The 17,706-nt window shown below is 40.3% G+C and overlaps 1 protein-coding gene across 1 annotated transcript; it reads right to left on the bottom strand.

Moving 5' to 3' along the window:
• Positions 1 to 2,256: 2,256 nt before the first annotated feature.
• Positions 2,257 to 15,771, bottom strand: LOC104279083 (UPF0606 protein KIAA1549-like; the record flags this gene model as incomplete). The annotated part of the gene is made up of 5 exons (XM_009876254.1): positions 13,086 to 15,771; positions 11,500 to 11,588; positions 5,478 to 5,655; positions 3,838 to 3,965; positions 2,257 to 2,440 (listed from the first exon to the last, which is right to left on the bottom strand). Coding segments are annotated over exons 1-5 (3,265 nt in total), but the record flags the coding sequence as incomplete, so codon positions are not given.
• Positions 15,772 to 17,706: the final 1,935 nt, after the last annotated feature.

Genomic DNA, 17,706 nt, shown 5'->3' with positions numbered 1-17,706 from the left:
ATAAATGCACAATTCCTCAAGTTTCAGGAGCAAAGAGAAGTAACTCACCCACAGGCTTCGACATGCCATTGCACTAACAGAGGCTAAATCTTCCCAGACCACGACTGTCTCAAACAAATACAGCTACTTCTGCACAGGTATAGTCTGTATGAGGTCGATGGAGAGCAGAAGTATTTAAAGGAATTGAGACAACAATCTCCCAACATACTTTACTCTAAATCCTCAGAGTAGTCAGTAAAGGAGGAGAAATCCAAATGGGAAATCTTTCCAAAGGCATGCCCTGATCTCTTCATTCATTGCACAGCTTTCTCATTAATGGGTGAACTATCACAGAGCTCCACAAGCATCAGTCAGGAATCAGCCCCACAGGTCAGGTGCTATAAGCATGCAGATAACACAGGGAGAGCCCCTGCTATGAGCACTAAAGAAATTACCTTCAAATTTCCTCAGCACCATCAGGAAAGGAAAATAAAGAGAACAGTGTACACACATATTTAATAAAAATGTTTTTCCCCTATGACCAGCCTGTCTTTCAGTATATACTGGTCTTGGTAGAAAATCCGTTACTGTTAAATTGCACGGTAGCTCCATCACACTATCCAGAAGATGGATTCTCAGCAAGGGACAACCTGCAAATTCACTATAAATATTGCTCCAGAATACATGGACAAAACTAAAATTTGTAGGACCCAATGTGGGTACACCACAGGAGGTAAAAAGTCCCATGACACTGAAAATAATACCCAAGAGACCAAAAGTAAAAAACTCTAGGGCAAATGTGCAGAAGAGACAATACACGGTAAAGTGTCTTTCAAGCAATCAAGGCAAGAGCAACAATTAGTTTGAACTCAGCACACAATCTGAGAAATGCTGTGGCCCTACAAGGAACAAAAGAAATTATAGTAATTTACATACAAGGATTCTCAAGGCTTTTGGTTCTGTCACAGATAAATACAGCTACCTTTGCACAGGTATGCTCTATATGAGATTGACAGAGAGTAGAAATATTTAATGGAAATGAGACAGCAATTTGCTAATTTTTTTTAACTGACTGTGGGAGCAAAGGTTTCAAAATGCTGAAAAAATAAGACAAAAAGCTTTATAAAAAACCCAGTATGTTTACACTACTTCTAGTCATTGGAAAAGCATCCTATGCAGTCATCTACATAGATTTAAAGGTGCTATAGAGAATAACTTCTATTGACAAACACTCTTAGAGCATCTTTGCTGACATACTACTGTACGGTTGCATAACGAACAGAAGCTGTCATTAGCCTGATTTTCCACTAGACATTTAACTGTATAGAGAGAGTCACTTTGTCAAGTGCTATGCACCTACACAGGTCATGAAAAACATGACAATTTAAAAACTGCATCGAAAAGGACAGTGACATAGGGGAAACTGGGATTTAATGAACTGGGTTAATAGTAACACCTGCCACCAGAAAAGGCAAGTACAGTTCTCTCATGATCTTCCTTATGTTCATAAGACATTTCTGTCATGAACAATCCATTAGTGTACAAGGATAAACGTTGAGCTTAGCAACTTGGCTTATTTATGAGGCAATCTGAAACAACTAATCAAACATAAATGGTCAAGGCTGAGTGTCAAGCAAACTCTGCTACTTAGGCAGTTCCCATTAATCTAAGTCTAGGATGGCCACGGTTTGGAAAAAGCGCACAGTGAAGTGCAACACAAAATCCAAGTTAGTAAAGCCTACTGAGAAGCAGCAAAGGCCCCTGTAGATACCCACAGACACACATCTTGGATCACGTTCTGCAGCAATATTGATCAAAGCGCTTTTTTTAAAAATCTAAGACCAAGGAAAATGTCATGATCTTCCTTATGTTCATAAGACATTTCTGTCATGAACAATCCATTAGTGTACAAGGATAAACGTTGAGCTTAGCAACTTGGCTTATTTATGAGGCAATCTGAAACAACTAATCAAACATAAATGGTCAAGGCTGAGTGTCAAGCGAACTCTGCTACTTAGGCAGTTCCCATAGGAAAATGAAGTCAGATCAAACATCAGGCCCAGTGCCGAAGCAAAAGATGATGACAAAAGCAACAAGTTGCTCTAACACTGATATGCAGTACGTGAACAGAGAGGGGCATGTATTTGCCCTGCAGAATTCGTGATACAAGTCAGGTATTTGATGCTGAATTGCCACTTATGCAGAGTTACTTTAAGACGGTAGAAAGGGAAAAGCATGTAAAGTATTTTGTAATCTTGGCAAACAGCAAGTACTCACGTTCAGCAATTTGCTGCACAGGAAAGCCCAGGTAGAAGCTGAATTCCACCACAGATAAGTTTCTTAGTTGCTCGCTGACTTCAGATCCATTTAGAAAACCATATTTATCTCGGACAGCAAAAACAATACTCACAGGGCCTTGCCGAAATGCCATCCCAGGCCTACTCAGAGTTATGTTCAGTATCTGAAAAGACAAGATTGAAGCCCAGTCAACAAGCATTTCCATTCCTTCCTTGACAGTCTTTGGTTTGGCTTCTGTCTGCTTCTTTCCCCTCCCCCTAATATGAAGGGGTGGGAGGGCAGTTCTCATCAAAACAGTGGAACATCTATTCCAGGTTGTTTCAGCCTGTTAAGTTTCAGAAGAGATCGTTACATGTGAATTCCTCTTAAGAGTTATCCATTAAGGTCAATTACAACCCAGAATGATCTGAAACCTACAGTCCAGAAAATGATGAAAAAAATCCACCTAGAGAAACAGTCAGCCAAACAAATCTACTGATAAAGAAATCTTAGATGAATACCAAACTGTGTGGAACAGACAGGCAGAGATCATGGTAAAAAAAACATTCTGAAAATGAATGTTCTTTAGGTCAAAACCTCCTGCACCATCTACCATTGGTTAGAAGCCTTATTTTGGCACCAATGTAGACAGCAACTGTGTTCATATAGACACACCTCTTCCAGGCAGTAACAAAGCATTTAAAATAAAAGTCTGCTGAACTGCTAATCCAAGGAACTGTTTCTCGTGTTCTGTCTTCAGTCTATCCAGTCATGTTGTGTCATTCACTCATACAGTTCTGAGTACTTTATTATACATACTATATAGTACTTTAGGTACTATGAAGTTTATGAAATTTTTCCTGCTATGGTTTTATTTTAGGGTACCACAGATGGGCATTTATGATGCCAGTTAGATAACACTAAAATTTTTACTAACTCTGGTATTACAACAAAGCTAGATTAAATTAAGGATTCAGACAGAAGAGGGAGTTGGTTTCAGTAAGTTTAATTACTGACTTGCCAGGGAGTTTTAGGCTCTGCTACGCGATTCCATACCCTGCACATATGCAATACATTTCATATGTGAAGTTCCAGCAGCAGCTGCCATGGACATCATATACTGCTGCAGCTATTTCTAGACTTCAGAAGCAACTAGTATGTTTGCTCACAGAACGGCAGAGTGCACAACTTCTATAGTCCCTAGTAGGATCCCGAGTGGCAATGAGACCCAGAAGCTGTCTTCCAACAAAAATATTATAACCACACTCTACTCTGTAATAGTAAAATCTAATTCCTTTAGTAAGGGTTGGCACGGGCTTTATAGGAAGCAGCATAAAAACCTATTATACTTAATAATGCTTTTGGATATAAATCATCATCTTGATCAGTTTTTCAAAAAGCTTGAAACCAGAGGAATATGTGGTGCCCTCCCCCCCCCCCCCTACAAAATAGTAAGACTTCATGACAAAGTCTCATCATTCTACATGATCTAGATGGCAAGAGGAGGCAGCTGACGAAAACACATGACAACCAAAGGTGAGGAGAAAAAGGGACAGACATAAAGCTTATTAATCTTCTTACCTGCACAGTGAAGTTGTGCAACTCCTGAGGTCTGCTCACCTCCCTGAATGCCGTTGTCAGCCCTTTCTCAATGCGTCGGCTAAAGTTGCAGAACCCAACATCCACGTTCCGAGGCACAAACTGAAGCACTGAAAGCAAAGGGTACAAGTCAGTCTCATAGACAAGTACTTCCCCAAGTGAGAACAAAATCAATGAGAGAATCCATATAGCTATCCCATTTTCATAGAATTCAGGATATAGTCAGTGAAACACTGGGTAAAAACACAGTAGAAATATATTTTCTGTTGGTGCAGTAAATTCTATACTCATTAATATCTGTTGCAGCAGTAATTACATTGCCAAAAGATAATAGTGATAAAAATACCCACTGTTTCCTCTTGCATACTGAAGGACTTTCACTGCATATATGTGGCTAATTTTACATGACTTGAACATTGAGTTAGCCCCACTGAAATCCTTAGTACTCAACAAATCAATGAAAATCTTACGGAAAAAAGCAACAAATTTCTTTCCCGTAGAACAAAATATAGTATTTAACTTGTCTAAAAGACACATACTGGGTACATTAATGCACAGTAGCATCAGTCTAACACTTTCAGAACAATTAGCAAACAATCTTTTAAATGTAGATACATACTTTCATGGAGAGAAGGAAAGAGTACAGGAGAGAGTGAGCGCAGAGGAATGTGAGCAGGCAGAAACACACTAACTACATACACATCTGTGGATTTCCTGATATAGTCTTAGTCAAAGAAATGCCTATGATTAGGTTACGGACCCTCAAAGCAACGTTATACAATGTTCAAGAACAGCAAATGTGTCTACTCTCTATCTATACAACCATATTACAGCAGTAGAAAAAGACATCACACCTGCACAATTAATGTCCTACCATACAGTTATTAATAGAGCAGAAGTAACACATGAAAGACAACTGAGGAAAAGCACAATGTTAGACATTCATTGACTCTCTGCCTGTATATTCAATCCCTATCATTACCTCATTACGCAGTCCAGCAACCAGGCAGGTGGTTCTGTTATGCAAATAGCATGTGAAGAAGATTTTAAATGATACCACCAACTTTCAAACTCTACTATATGGATAATATTTTACTTTAGATTATTAGTGTTGATGAATTTCACATAAACTGCTGCTATACAGTAGCCACAGAAAGCTGAATACTACATAAGCAATCCTCCTGCTCACGTTACACATGAGCAATCGATCCACCTGCTCATCAATTCTCCTACATTATGAGAATTCTAAAGGGTAGCATTTGAAGTAAACATACTTTGAAAATTGACTCAAGCATTATAAAGTAGCTGTACTATGATTTTATGAATAAATGTTTCATTAGGATTTTTTTTTTTCTTTTCTCACCTTTTGAAGCAAGGAAAAAAACACCTTTTGCAAGGTGCCAAAAAAATGTTCCTGAATAATGAAATTAAGGGGTTAACTGCTTACAGTTTATCATCTTTCAACCATGGATCCGGCAAGTATTTCACTAACAACCAAGAATTAAGATTCACAGCAGTAGAACATGGGAGTTTGGCTCGACTTTGCATACTTAATCGTAAGCAAAGACATGTGAATCAGTGCGAAGCTACGTCTGCCCCTCTTTGTGTCAGGAAGAACTCACCTGTTTGAACTTGGAATCTGTTATCTGGCACAGTGAAAGAAGGATGCAGTGAGAGGATCATTGGGGCCTCACCACGGAGAAGACTGCTGTTCACAAGCACATTTATGACAGCTACTGCCGTATAAACAAAAGGACCTGATGTCACCAAGAAAGTAAATTTGGGGGTAATTTTATAAACCTACAAAAAAAAAAAGGAAATTAAAACAAAAAAATCAATGTGAAATTTGGAAACATTTTAGACCTACAGTCTCACACATTTCAAAGACACATCATCAAGAGGTAGGAAAACACAGTCTCTGTTTTTCAAAGCACAAACACTCCGATAGCTCTGTGTCTCACAGCCTCTGCACCAGTGCATCAGAGAGGCAACTGCCCTGTCCTAGGCGCACCTACTAGAATCTCTTCAGCACAACACGCCAATCTCAATGCTTCTCCATTTATCACATCCCAGCATAGTAGGACTCCTCCTCGCCTGCATTCCCCTGGAGTAAGAGTTCCCATGTAAAATTGCTGTTTGCTTCCTGAACTCTTTGCATAGCTTCTGCATTTCAGTCATACACTGTGGAACAAATACATCCTATGCCATTCACACGTGATATGCAAGGAGCAAAATACATAACACCTGTATTTTACAGATAAAGTTTTCACACTCAAGAATGCTTTATTCTAGAGAATATTTCTATCTGGTTATTTCAGTGCAGTTACCACAACTATAATTTTACTCTTCCAATTCATCTTCTGACTTTGAGTCTGCTTAAAAACCCTGAGGAGCATTAGTCATCATGTAAAAGAAATGAGACTGTAAGTAAAATATAAACCTAGGTGAATGTTTCCATGCAGACTCCATTTCTCTGTCACCTAAGTAAGAACAAACTAAAGGCTCTTATTTATTTAAAGATATTGCAGTGCCTTCCCTCCTTTCAAGAAATTCTCTCAATATCAAAGACACTTGTATCTCAGCATTATTTTTCCCCTCTTTGGTTTACTCCCAGTTCGCTTTATTTGCCTAAGGCAGTCACACTAAAGCATTTTAAAACATCCACCATGACGGCTACACAAGTAAATATCTAAACTAGAGACCCAAAGTTTCTGATAAACGTGTAATTTTTAGATGCAGAGATGCTAGTACCCTGCTGGCTTTATGCTGAGGAAAGGACACGTAAGATATCCTCAATGTCAGGATCAGCCTCATAGAAAAGCACAGTGCTACTTAAATTGTGAGCCATGCGCTGTTTACTGGTATTTCTGCAACAGTGTGAAGTGATTTCTGCAACAGTGGAAAGTGATGTCTCATACAAACAGCAATTGCTGTTTATATGAGACAGGAAGAAGCTCCTTCCTATCCTCTAAAACACATGCATTTCAAAGAGATCATCTTCACCAGAAGAAAATATCTCAGTAGCAGAAGGATATAAAAAATAATCTACGCTGCTCATTTTTCCTTTCTTCCTTCTTAGTCCACAAATACATGCAACATCCAATTTTAAAGGGATTTAGACCCACAGAACTCAAATTTGTTTGATATGAATAATACGCACAGCTCTTTTCAGTTCCTCTTATCTGAAGCTTTACCCTTTTATCTCAGGATGAAATGATCTCTGCAGCTTCGGTTTGTGAAATGGAAACAGCAGTTATAATGGGTATGACACACCAAGAGAAAGTTGACTATTACTCGCAAAGGAGACTACTTAAAAAGCAAGAAAAAGGAATTAGAATTACAAATCTCAGTGAAAATTTGCTGGTGATTTTCAAAGCAATATACACTATGGAAGAGAGGCCTAGTGTAGCCAGCATACACTTATGCACTAGAGTTAGGTATTTCAGACAAGAAAGTAAGCCTCTGATACCTAACTCAGCTGTCTCCACCTCTGATCTGTTGCAGCACATCACAGATGCAATGAAAGCATCTTACCCAAAACACCCTCCCTGGAATTTTTTACTGCCTTTCCGGTCTTAAAAGCTAACACTGTTTCTCTTTTGTACTTTACTGCAGCACAAAAGAAACAGCAACTCCAGAAGAATGGAGATTTCTTTAAAAACTTGTAAGTGTAATTTTGAGATAGGTAGATTAGAACCACTACAGGTCAAAACAAGAGCTATTTCTGCTTTAAATATTGCAGGGTTGTCTAGAATTAGCACTCTACAGCCTAATTCAGGTGACAGGAATAACACCGCCGTGACAGCATGATGTTGTCTATAATCTAATTCACAGAGAAGTTTTCAAACTTATCTAGGATAGACGAGCATAGCTCATGACTCTTGATTCATGAATAACGCCTCTTGGCATAGCTCTAATGGTTCACAAACCCAGCTGACCGCTCGACCCTCTCTTGATGGTTTCACCTCTACTGTCAGGACGGTTGATGCCAACAAATTAGCTAGCTGAAGCACCACTTGTAAATTGCCACCTATTAAAGGAAACAAGTACAATTTTCCCATCTTAACACTTGGCATCAGAAAACTGGAGGTACATGCAAAGAAACTCCATATGCACTTTGGAGCCACTCCCACAGCAAATGTAGAAACCTTCGGCAGGAGCAGAGAACCTTTATACCACCTCAAATTAAGCTATCCCCCTTCACAGAATCACAGAATCACAGAATGTTAGGGGTTGGAAGGGACCTCTGAAGATCATCTAGTTCAACCTTCATCCCAGCATACCTAACCACTACACCATAGCCTCAAGTGCTAGATCTACTTTTTTTTTAAACACCTCCAGGGTTGGTGACTCCACCACCTCCCTGGGCAGCCTGTTCCAGTGCCTCACCACTTGTTCAGTAAAGAACTTCCTCCGAATATCCAATCTAAACTTACCCTGATGCAACTTGAGGCCATTTCCCCTTGTCCTGTCATTAGTAATTAGAGAGAAGAGACCAGCACCAGCCTCACTACAGCCTCCTTTGAGGTAGTTGTAGAGGGCAATAAGGTCTCCTCTCAGCCTCCTCTTCTCCAGACTAAACAAACCCAGTTCCCTCAGCCGCTCTTCATAGGTCATGTTTTCCAGACCTCTCACAAGCCTTGTTGCCCTTCTCTGCACCCGCTCCAGCACCTCGATGTCCTTCTTGTACTGTGGTGACCAAAACTGGACACAGTACTCGAGGTGCGGTCTCACGAGTGCCAAGTACAGGGGCATGATCACCTCCCTCCTCCTGCTGGTCACACCATTTCTGATACAGGCCAGGATGCCGTTGGCCTTCTTGGCCACCTGGGCACACTGCTGGCTCATGTTCAGCCGGTTGTCCACCACCACCCCCAGGTCCCTTTCCGCCAAGCAGCTCTCCAAAGTGTGATGGCTAACCCAGGTCTGCTGTTTCCAGGACACAATCTCTCTCATGCAAAGCTACCCTTACGAGAGAGTGCTTCTAACACAGAAAGTTTTCAAGCCTTGATTTAACAGACACTAGAAGATCATCTGGGGAAAACATCATCATATGCTTACTCTTCCCCAAGCATTTGCTATTGATTATTGTCTGCTAAAATATCTGAGTAGATATACCTTTGCTACCGTCTAACCCATGCCTCCACTTCACTGTATTTTGCTGTGTAAACATCTGGCAGAAAGCATAAACAACTGATTTCCTCACCACCACCTTATTAAGCATCCTGTAAAGAGCCTGCAGAGAGTGTTTAACTTCCTGAAGATGGGCTACAAAGGCTCGCAGGTCTTAAAAATGAAACAAAGCCTCTGCTTCTATGCACATTAAGATCCTAAGGTAACAATTCCCTCACCGTTTTTACACACCTGAATAGTGTCAGCCAGAACTTCAGCAGCAGTGAGCAGTGATGAAGTCAGTGCAAGCCCACAGGCTGGCATCTCTGAAAGAATTATTGAACTGCCAAACAATGAACTGATCCCCTCACTGTGAAGGCAGAGGTTTACTGATTCTGTTTTATAGAAACCAGAGTGCTAAGGACAGGCCCCAAATCCCCACATTAAATGCAGCAACAAAGAAGCTGTGGTACACAATATGCTGCATGATAAAATTTCCAAGCACAAATGAGGCTGGCAAAAAGTTTTTCCTGTTGGCATGAACTTAATGGCACCAGGGGTTCTGGCAGCAAGTCACTGCCAACACTATTTTATTTCATACCCCAGTGCAACAAAGCTAAGTCAAGGGAACATTGTATAACAGATCTTACCCAAGTGTCATAAGGTTTACATTAGAGAAAGTTGACAAAAATTGCTCTTATTCAAACAATAGAGTCTCATTCTTTTGCAGATGCAATACATCGAGACCAACTGGAACAAAAGAACTTTAAAATTTCAGTTTCTTCTCACTTTGCTGTAAGGACTTTTGCTAGGAAAAAAATGTCAAAATTGTTTTCGTTACACAGGATTCAAGCCTGCTTCCTTTTTTTTTTTTATTTTTTGTTCCCATTTCAGTAAGTCAGAGTACTTGAAATAATAAAGAAGCAGAGACCAAAGTTTCAACTGAAAAAGTTAGGGGAAAAAACCCCCCACACTTTAATTCTCCCTGTAGTATTAAGCTTGATTTGTACTTAAAAGTGAGCAGCAGTTATATCCATCGTTGCCATGGAATTTTTTTTTTAAGCATTTATTACTACCAAGTTAAATTTAACAAGACTGTCTCCTGATTAACTGTGCATTACATCACAGCAAGGGAATAACATCTGTGAGTTGTAATAGGAGACACAGTTAAAAAGCCGCTTAGATAGTACGCTGCTTTACCATAACTTGCAAATGTACACATGGTTCCTGAATACACTTGACTAACTAAAGTCGGGTCTGTATGATTAATGAAGTTTAGCAATATAGACAAATTCTGTTTAAGTTTTGCATTACATCACCACTCAACATACTGACATTAGACAGTTCTTTTTTTAAAAATAACTGTTTTGTTAGTGCTCTGCTGTTAGAGGTGAAGACATTTGCTAGTGATTATTTTTAGGGTAAAACCCATACCAAAGGCATCACAAAAAACACATATGACAGCAGCATTCTAGCATTAAAAATAAAGCATAACTGACTCCACAGAGACTTCTTCTCCTTTCGATAAAAAATAATTTGCAAAGAATGAAGCTGGACTAACTGCATTACTGATGAAAACAGTTGCTTCTGAGAAGCCTTAGGGCAAAAACATCCTATTGAGAGCTTTGCAAGGCAATGGTGGGTATGAAAGGAAGAAATCTAAAGGACAAAAATATAAAGTAGTAAGATATCAAATGTTTTCTCCAATCAACCTTCAAATATTTAGCAAAAGATTTTGTCTTACTGCTGTTACTATTATGAGGGTAAGTGCTTCCATACTACTGATGCGTATAAGGTCACTGAAAATTAGTGTAGTTCTATCATCATGAACTTTTGACTTCTACTTGACTATGCCAGTTTCCACAATCTGAAGGTATAATTCACAAACCATTACAAAAATATCTTATTTACAAAAAAAAAAACCCACACCTAAAAAGCTTACGGGCAGGTATTGCTAAAAGGACTTAAACTACACATAATTTATACTGGCAGCTCACTGTGACTGAAGTTTGGCAGAAATTTGTAACACTCCTATCTTGACTGAGCAGTAGAAAGGTATATTCTCAGACACCAGACACCTGCAGGTGTTGATGGCCTCAGAACATAAAACAGCACAAGGCTGAGCAGAAGGTTTTGTTTTTTTTAAGATAATAAGTATATAATCAGCTAGCAGAAGAAACAAAACTTTTCAACAGGTATTCCGAAGAGGAAAACCTTTTCAGTTCAGTTTCAATTCACCAGCTAAAAGAGATGAGCAGGAGAAGCTATGCACTGCTTGCTCACCTCTGGAAAAATCCATAAAAGTCTGTCATAGAAAATGATGACATTCTAAAATAAAAAAGCTGATGTCGTATTTGCATTTGAAAAAAAAAATCAAACCATAAAAAGCAACTAACATTTAAGTTAGAATAAACCTCTCTCTGATATAATACTACATGCGTTGGTTTTGAGTCACTGTTTTAGCCTGTGAACTAAACCCACTATTGTATTGTACTGATCAAAGAGTACTTGTACACACTTCATACCACTTACCTCTAGCTCTACTGATCGCCTGAACCGAACTCTGAGCACTTCTTTGATGGATTCACTGACATTTTGTAGAACAGCTCTTCGAGCCAACACTGGAAATTAAAGTCAGTAAATATTTTAGCTCCATCTCTTGGGCTTTGGTTCAAAGCTGCATTTTCAATTGTGCAGTGCATGAAAAAGCAGGCAATGAGATCAACTGCATCAAAGGGGTAAAACAATGGACAAGGGAACAGGTAAAGGTGTGACTGTATCCTAAAAAGTGACCATACACACACTTTAAAGAACTTGAGGTTTATTTTCTCTCTCGTTTTGTTTTTCCATATCTAATGTATTTGGTGTTCTAGTAAAAGAATCATCTAAAGAACCACTGAAGCATTCAAATTGGATGTGAAAGTCGCAGCACATTCGGTCTGACCTGTGCACAACGAGCCTGCTGTCAAAACACAGTTAAAGTTTTGTAGGCAACACATGGAATGCAGATGAGGTCAGAAAAAAGCCACAGAAAATACACGTCTACTTTTCTCTTAAATAAAAGTAAACAAATGTGACATTAATTAGTGAAAGGGATATCCATCAAGTAAGAAAGTGCTTTAAAAAGCCAACATCCTTATGGATGTCACGTCTGTTACAGTCACACTTGAGACCATGACAATGTCAAGGAACCAACTGAAAAGTGTTGTGCTGTCATCCTTGCATTTACTTCTCATCCATAACTTGCCTACAGAACTACTCAAATTACAAGATAAAAAAAAATAAATCTTCCTCATTACCAGCATAGCCAGCTCACCTTCAGATCTGGATGATGAGATTACGCTCATTCTGCTTTAAATATTACAAATAAATCTTAAGGGTAAAATGTGTTCCTCACTACAGAACACACAGCACTTCTGCAGCTGCCCTGGATTAGTTTGCTAGTATTGTTTTGTTAGCCAGCTAGGAAGAGGTAGGAAAACACCAAAAAAGCAAACCCAGATGCTGAGACAATTAATTTCAAAACACACTAACGCCACTTTTTCTGGTTACAGACACACCAAATCCAATTAAAGTAAGTACGGGAGGAGGGAAAATATAAACATAAGCTAGGGGGGGTAAAATTATAAAAATGGTAACAAAACCCAAACATTTTTTAATCAACTCTCCTCTTTCATATTATAACATTACCTCACATGCAGGTTTTTTTTACAAGCAGCAGCAACAACTGAAAGGAGAAACTTACTCAGTCAGAACATTTAATCATTTGGCAGAACAGTACCATGACAGTAACATTCATTTACAAACCATGAAATTATATAGCAGTCTCTAATTCAGCATACTTGTATATACACATTAGTAATTTTAGAAGACAATTCCATTCTCTGTGTAGTGCTAACGTATATGTAATTCACTATCACAACAGACTTTGTTCAGGTGAAAACTATTATTTTCAAGAGTAAATCATAAATCAATGTTTTTACAGCTGTTTGTCTAAGTTTACATTGCATTCTTCTGAAAGGTTCACTTAGCTAATTCAACACCTGCAATTCAGCTAGGCAGTCACATTACAGTGGCTTCTGAAAAAAAACCAAATAAAAATGTTAGAAATATCTTACCCGCAGAGACTAAATAAGCATCAGGAACCGTGATGTCACAGACATAGGGTTGCCTAGTAGTGGTCACAGCAGAGGTTGCGACCACAGATTCAGATGGAGAAGTGATCACCAGAGGGGTGGAGAAGAACGTCCCCAGGCCACCTCCAGCAGTGGTGCTGTGGATGCCCGTGGCAACGGTCCTGGAGACAGTGGTGGGAGCAGCTGATGTATCGGTACCAGTGGTTCCACTGCCTCCTGTTGGAACTTCAGGTCCAGTGGGAGGGACATAAGTCGAAGGAAACTGTGTGGGAGCAAACGACGGGGTCGCAGATAAAGATGCTGTAGGAATGGGCATCACGCTGCTGGTGTTGGCACCTGACGTCGGGTTGTCAGGGTCTGTGGGAGGAAGGGCTGTGTGGGCACTGCCCTCGCTGTGAGACACTAAAAGCAGTGTAGGGTTAACTGTAGCACCAATATCCTCATCAGAATCCAGAGCAGTTGAGAACAGAGATGAAGATACATTTAAGATAGGAGTTGACAGAAGGGTAGTAAACAAGGAAATCAGATTTGTCTCACTGAGCAAGACGTTGCTGGTAACAGAGCGGGTGTCGGAAGTGGGCAGCACCAGGGTAGGAACCACGGAGCGATAGGTGGACAGTGATGGCTCCAACTGAGAGGTAGCTCCTGTAATAGCTGAGGTAAATGCAACTTCAGAGCCCACTGGCAATACGGAGGGTGCTTCCAGAAATGGAGACAACTCAGAGTCAAAAACTGATGATGGCGTTATTTCAGGAACATATGCACCTGGAAGAGAGGATGCATTTGAAAAGAAGTATGATGTTTGGCCTAGAGGGAACTGAGAAACCTCAGCATCAGTGGCAAAGCTGACAGTGGTAGTTAAGTCCCAACTGGAAATATCCTCAGAAAGTACTGATGTCCCAGTCAACAAAGTCTGAGGTAAGAGCGTTGATAAATCACTTTGTGGGACAGAGTAAGAATTTAGCACAGCTGACGATAAAGATGAGTAGCTAGGTTCAATAAGAAATGTTGTTGATAAAAGACTGGATGTAAACTCTGAAATATTTAAAGATGGTTCCTTCCTTGCATATGTCTTGTCAAGCAAAAATACAGATTCTGATGGCATTAATTGTGGCGACTCTAGGAAAGTTGTACGAGTGACTGCAAATGATGTTACGGGCTCACTGAGGATAAAGGTAGAGTCAAACAGCACAGTGGTGGCATCAGGAAGTTCTTCACGAGTGCTTGGTGTCAGTGAAACTGTTTCCAGAATAGGGAGGGAAATCTGGGAAGAGATGTTCAGTGATGTTCCTCTTGGAAGCGGAAGGTAAGAAGAACTTGTTATAGGTGTGCTGTTGTTAAGTACAGTGTCCGTAGTGCTTAATAAAAACACGCTTGAATCGGGCATTTCTGCAAATCTCGAAGAAAATGAAACAACTGGTCTTGACGGAAAAGAAGTATCAAAAATTTCAGGTGTAGGCTCCTCTAACTCATACCCATCAGTAATTAGAGTTGTAAATGGAGTTATGCCTTGTACTTCAGAGGCTTTGATGGATAAAGTTTCAACATAATCGCCTGAGCCCGCATCATGTTCTGGGGAAAAGCCTGCTTCTGGCAGAAGTGAAACCGAGTCACAATAGAGACAAGAACCATATGATCTCGTGAAAGGCACTGGACTCGTGAGCTCACTGACAAGCTCTAACTGACTTGGTATTTCTGAATCAGCAGGCAAATTTGGTGTTGTACTGGAAAATTTGTGTGTAAACAGGCTGGCATTAAGAACTGTATTAGAGTCTGTGGAAACGGCAGCTGAGTGAAGTGGGAAAGACGCAAGTGGAAGACTAAGAGGGAACAAAGCAGGCTCAGCACTGGCTGATGGAGCTGACAAGGCCCAGGGAATCTCTGGACTGGGATAGGTCCTTAAACTGAGAGTTTCTGTTGCCTTGCTGCTCACATCAGCATAAACGTCACCATACAGGTGTGCACGCTGTGCTGTGGCATCTGGGGTCACAGGGCTAGTTTCACCTACCAGCTTGAGATAACGAGGTGACCCTTCTGAAGCAGCCCCAAAAGGCAGAGCTGTTAAACTTGCATTTATGTTTTCCTGCACTGCAACTCCCGCCTCTGAAGGAATGGAAGTGAAATAAATAGCTGTATTTGGAGAGTACAACAGCAAGTCTCTGCTTGCTGTTAGCATTTCACTATCTGGTACAAAAGGCTTCAATTCTGTACGAGTGTTACGGCGTTCAGGGACAGCACTCGACGGAGTCTTTTGCTGTGCTGTTTTTGAGATATCATATGGCGAAAAAAGGACAGATAACGAAGGTGTTAGCAACACAGTTTCTAACACTTCTCTTGATGGCTCTACTGTATTAACTGAGTGATGATCTGTTAAAACCGCAAAAGACTTCAGTGGAGGAGTCCACTGTGCCTTTGGAAATGAGCTAATAAATTCATCGTCACTTAAGAACGCCTCATTGCTTGTTATGGAGACATCTACCAATGACGTACTTCTCCTTTCTGAAACCCTGACCATTTCTTCTTGGTTAAATAAAGTCACATCAAAGGGAGTGGTAATTGATGATAAAACCGTTTGAAGGAAATTACTTTCTTGGAGCTCCAAAGTACTTTTTGCTAAGGCCATTTGTGTCCTGCTGCCTGATATGCTTTGGTGCACCTTTGAGTCCATTGAGAAAAAGGAAAAATTTTGCTGCTCCAATGATCTCTCATCTAAATCAAGAGGGAGACAGAAAACAAAAAAACACTAGATTAGCACAAGTAGTAAGATCACAATAAGCAAACCCTCACACACAGTATTTCTGAAGACAACCACCCAGAATTAAAGGGCCGAGACAAAATCTCTCAGTACATGAAAACCCTCCACGGGCAAGTCAAAACAAATGGTAAGATTCTCTGTCAAAACTCCATTCCCTGGAAATGTGCAGGACCACACGAGCTCCTCTCACGCTGCACCTACTCGACTCTCTACGGCAGCACTCCAGCAAGCCCCATGGAAGGACAGAAAATAGCTCCCTCTTACCTATACCAGGCTACAGTACATGGCAGATCACAGTCTCGCAAAGTAAACAAACCAAAAAGGGTAACAAGGAACAACTCGGGGAAAAATTCTATGTAACTTCAGGTCTTCTGCTTTCCTCTACTCTCATTTTGGCTTCCTCCGATTTTATTATTTCTTAATATTAGACTTACTGGCAGACCTGTTCCACTTCAAGGATCAGATTCTCCCTTCTCATGTCAGAAATGAATGACACTTATGAGAAAGGAAGAGGGATTCCTTTACATAAGGCAAATGTAGAGCTGTTATCAACTACAAGAATTTGCCAAGTAACGTGTCCAGTAGTTACGCTTACATTGTCAGCCATTCATTTAACTTAGGGCCTTTTAGCAGTCAGTGACAAACTGCTTCATTACACAATTGCCATCTTTATTCACAACCTGCTGGAGAAGCACTCTGTTTATGGGCCAACTTTCAGTGCTCCAGTTTGCAGAATTCATGGAGTAACAGCCAGGTTCAAATGCAAAGGACAAAAAGCTAAGAATTCACCAGATATTTTTTAAAAATGCTTGCAAAACCCATATATGAATATTATTTGCGTAACTTGACTATAACTCCTCCTCTATCACAAAAGTGCTCTTGGGTTATAGAGAGGATCTGTGTATAAGCTTTTCCAACCAGGGATGCATTCTGCAGAGAGAAGGTTGATTATTGCTTGAGTACTTTTCTGAAATGTCAAGACTGGATTATTAGCCTTCCGAGTTGAATATTAAAGGAAATCACAGAAAATTGCCGCAGGATATTTTTCAAGGATATACACAAAGGCTTCATCCTTAAATTATCTGTCTCATCTGATCAGCCTGTTTCCACATGGGAGTGTCCACACAGTGCTGCTGGGATCTACTGGTAACACACATTAAAAAGGGGAGGGAGGAAGGAGGGGCAGGAATCCCACCCAGTTAAACCACTAGTTTAAAATAAAAAATTAGCATACACAGTATAAAGTGCTGGATGGTGTTACAGCATACTGTTCAACCGTAACTATGTCTGCAACCCTTTAGATGATGCCTTGAAATCAGCCACCCAGGTCAGATCTTGCAAGAATACCTCTTGTATCTGTTACGCACTGCTGTCAGTCTACTGCCTTACAATCTCTATGGGGGAGAAAAAACAACCAAACAAAAAAGACCAAAAAAACCATCCAGCCACCAAAACCCACGTATACTCTTGTAAAAGCCATGTAAGACAAATATACAAGTCCATCCTTACTTCTTCCATGGGGGTCAGCTGTCTGAACGCAGTCCAGTGAAGCAACCAGGAAATAACAGCTTTCACAAGCAGTTACTGTGGGTAACAGACAAAGTAGTTTCTAGCAGGCACCGAGCCGAAACACAGACCTCCGAGCCAGTTCTGTTTGCTGAGCAAAAGCTGTTCAATGTTTTCTCCTCAATAAAGGTCTCCCTACTCTTGCTCCTTCCTTTTATTCAGGCTTCCAGCCCTTATTTTTCTCTTTCTGATATTTTGAGAAAGCAGAGAGCCACTAAAGCAAGAGTCACAAGGCTTTGAAACCAACACCAACAAAATGAATCACCTCCCTCCCTATACACA

The sequence above is a fragment of the Apaloderma vittatum genome, unplaced genomic scaffold (genome assembly GCF_000703405.1).
Source record: "Apaloderma vittatum isolate BGI_N311 unplaced genomic scaffold, ASM70340v1 scaffold2999, whole genome shotgun sequence".
Classification (NCBI taxonomy): Eukaryota; Metazoa; Chordata; class Aves; order Trogoniformes; family Trogonidae; genus Apaloderma; species Apaloderma vittatum.
The sequence above is the reverse complement of the archived record's forward strand: the minus strand, read 5'-3'. Positions and strand labels throughout refer to the sequence as shown.